General features: G+C 51.6%; 1 protein-coding gene across 1 annotated transcript in view; it reads right to left on the bottom strand.

Annotated features, from left to right (window-relative positions):
• Nucleotides 1–1,078: 1,078 nt before the first annotated feature.
• The window catches only part of smarcc2 (SWI/SNF related, matrix associated, actin dependent regulator of chromatin, subfamily c, member 2), a 40,019-nt gene continuing 37,304 nt past the window's right edge, over nucleotides 1,079–3,793 (bottom strand). Inside the window, exons 24-25 of the mRNA XM_061218821.1 lie at nucleotides 2,561–2,695; nucleotides 1,079–1,435 (exon numbers count right to left, since the gene is read on the bottom strand). Coding sequence (XP_061074805.1) covers nucleotides 1,079–1,435; nucleotides 2,561–2,695 — 492 coding nt within the window. The remainder of the gene's footprint in view (nucleotides 1,436–2,560; nucleotides 2,696–3,793) is intronic.

Raw genomic sequence — 3,793 nt, forward strand, 5'->3', positions numbered from 1 at the left:
ACACTTCACTACCGGGGTGGAGAGATGAGACTCTGACTATAGGACCCTGTTCAGCGAGTTAAAATACATCGCCCCCACTTAAACGCAAACATTTCCTGCATCCTGCAAGTTGTGTTTCCACAGTTAATTGGAAGCTGGAAGAAAGCTGTTTGCCACAGATAATATTAATGGTAATAGCTAAACCTTATGGCAACATGACGTTCCTTCTTCCTAGTTGTACCTTGCCACACATTAACCGAACGTTTCTTCGACGTGCTGCAGACGCAGAAATCTGCTCGTGGTCACATGAGAGGACTTGGACTGGCAGAAGAGCTCCCTGGAATGGGCTCTCTTTTCCTGATGAACCTCTAAGCACATGAGTTCATAAAAAATACAAAACAAAAAAACCCAAACACATCCCTGTGGTCTTTCACGGCGCTTTCGGACACTTTCACACACACTGCACTAGGTCTTCACGTTGGTCTGCCCGGTGATCCTTCCTTTGGGGGGGTTTGACGTATCTCCAGTTCCAGCTCTTTCTTCTGTAGGACATCACTGGTCCACCGTGTAAGTCAGTCAGCTTCTTTGCCACTGTTTATCACCAATAGGGCTGTGTCTTCATTCCTCCATCCACCCCTCTCCCCCTCTCTCTCCCCCTCTCTATCTCTCCCTCTCTCCCACTCTCCCTCTCCCTCTCTCTCCCTCCCCCTCTCTCTCTCTCCCTCTCTCCCCCTCTCCCTCTCTCTCCCTCCCCCTCTCTCTCTCTCTCTTACTGTGGCGCTGGGACAGGAGGGGTAGAGTGAAGGCCGTCGGGAGGGGCACTGGAATCTGCATTCATGAAAAAAAGATGGAAACATAAATCAATTAAACAGCAAGAGGTTCATATGGACACATGCAGCTCAATCTGATCGTTCACTCTGGGTTACAATGCTGACATTTACTGCTCGTTAGAGTGGTAGACATGAAGAGTGACCTTTATTGTAACAGCAAAGAATTTTACAAAATCAGGTTAAAGATAACTGATTCTGAGTTATCACCGCAAACATCGTCATGACTGGCACAAGCTCCACAGAGAAATTAGAGTGAAATGCATGAGCTCTCACCGTGGAGTGCTGGTGCGTGTGTGGAGGGGGGCTGGGGGGTGGGGGTCTGTCCGGGCGGGGCGGTGGGGGGCGTGTGAGGGGCCGTGCTTTCGGCTGCCGGGCCGGAGGACACGGAGCCCGCGGAGGAGGGGGGGGCACGGGGCTGGGCTGGGGGCCGGGGGGGGCCCGGGCGTGCCGGGGCCCTGCGGCGGGGCCAGGGGGGCGCTGGCGGGGTGCTGAGGGGGGGTCTGGCTGTGCTGCTGGTGCTGGATGTGCTGGAAGTGCTGCTGTCTGGCACGCATCTCCGCGTACTTCAGCTGCTCCATGTGGAAGGACTGCCGGTCCGCCAGCAACTGCTGCCGCTGGTACTCCAGCTGGAGAGGAGCCCCCACATCACACCCCGTAACATACACACCCATAACGTACACATTACACCCCGTAACGTACACACCCATAACGTATACACATTACACCCCGTAACGTACACACCCATAACGTATACACATTACACCCCATAACGTACACACCCATAACGTACACACATTACACCCCGTAATGTACACACCCTCATAACGTACACACATTACATCCCGTAACGTACACACCCCCATAACGTACACACATTACACCCCCTATAACGTACACACCCTGTAACGTACACACCCCCATAACGTACACACATTACACCCCATAACGTACACACCCATAAAGTACACACATTACACCCCGTAACATACACACCCATAAAGTACACACATTACACCCCGTAACATACACACCCATAATGTACACACATTACACCCCGTAATGTACACACCCATAACGTACACACATTACACCCCGTAACTTACACGCCCGTAACGTACACACATTACACCCCGTAACATACACACCCATAATGTACACACATTACACCCCATAACGTACACACCCATAACGTACACACATTACACCCCGTAACGTACACGCCCGTAACGTACACACATTACACCCCGTAACATACACAGCCATAACGTATACACATTACACCCCGTAACTTACACACCCATAACGTACACACATTACACCCCGTAACATACACCCCCTCATAACGTACACACATTACACCCCCTATAACGTACACACCCCCATAACGTACACACATTACACCCCGTAATGTACACACCCCTGTAACATACACACATTACACCCTGTAACTTACACACCCCCCATAACGTACATACATTACACCGCGTAATGTACACAGCCCATAACGTACACACATTACACCCCATAACGTACACACCCCATAACGTACACACAATACACCCGTAACGTACACACCCCCATAACGTACACACATTGCACCCCGTAACGTACACACCCATAACATACACACATTACACCCTGTAACGTACACAGCCCATAACTTACATACATTACACCCCGTAACGTATATTTCATTTCATTTCACTCTCTCCATCTCCCTTACTCTCTCTCTCTCTCTCTCTCTCACTCACCGCCTCCCTCTCTCTGTCCATAATGGTCTCCAGCTCCTCAAAGTGTCTCAGTTTGATCTCCAGCTTCTTCATTTGAGTCTCCACCAGCAGAGCCACTAAAGACTTTATCTTCCTCTCCTCCACAGCAGCCAGATGCTGAGATAAGAAAAAAGAGAGATGGAGAGAGAGGGAGGGTAAGAGTGACAGACAAACAGACAGACAGACAGAGGGACGGACAGACAGACAGAGGCACAGACAGACAGACAGAGGGATAGACAGGCAGACAGACAGAGGGACAGACAGACAGACAGACAGACAGAGGGACAGACATACAGACAGACAGAGGGACAGACAGACAGACAGAGGGACAGACAGACAGACAGAGGGAGAGACAGACAGACAGACAGACAGAGGGACAGACAGACAGTCAGACAGACAGACAGAGGGACAGACATACATACAGACAGACAGACAGAGGGAGAGACAGGCAGACAGACAGAGGGACAGACAGACAGTCAGACAGACAGGCAGAGGGACAGACATACAGACAGACAGAGGGACAGACAGACAGAGGGCGAGACATGTAGACAGACAGAGGGACAGACAGACAGACAGAGGGACAGACAGACAGTCAGACAGACAGAGGGACAGACATACAGACAGACATAGGGACAGACAGACAGAGGGACAGACAGACAGGCAGACAGACAGAGGGACAGACAGACAGACAGAGGGACAGACAGACAGACAGACAGAGGGGCAGACAGACAGATGGACAGACAGAGGGACAGACAGACCCTCTGACAGACAGACAGACAGAGGGGCAGACAGAGGGACAGACAGACAGACAGAGGGACAGACAGAGGGACAGACATACAGACAGACATAGGGACAGACAGGCAGAGGGACAGACAGGCAGACAGACAGAGGGACAGACAGACAGACAGACAGATGGACAGACAGATGGACAGACAGAGGGACAGACAGAGGGACAGACAGACCCTCTGACAGACAGACAGAGGGACAGACAGGCAGAGGGAGAGACAGGCAGACAGACAGAGGGACAGACAGACAGACAGACAGAGGGACAGACAGACAGACAGATGGACAGACAGAGGGACAGACATACAGACAGACATAGGGACAGACAGACAGAGGGACAGACAGACAGGCAGACAGACAGAGGGACAGACAGACAGACAGACAGAGGGACAGACAGAGGGACAGAGGGACAGACAGACAGAGGGACAGACA

This window comes from Conger conger, chromosome 14 (assembly GCF_963514075.1).
Source record: "Conger conger chromosome 14, fConCon1.1, whole genome shotgun sequence".
Classification (NCBI taxonomy): Eukaryota; Metazoa; Chordata; class Actinopteri; order Anguilliformes; family Congridae; genus Conger; species Conger conger.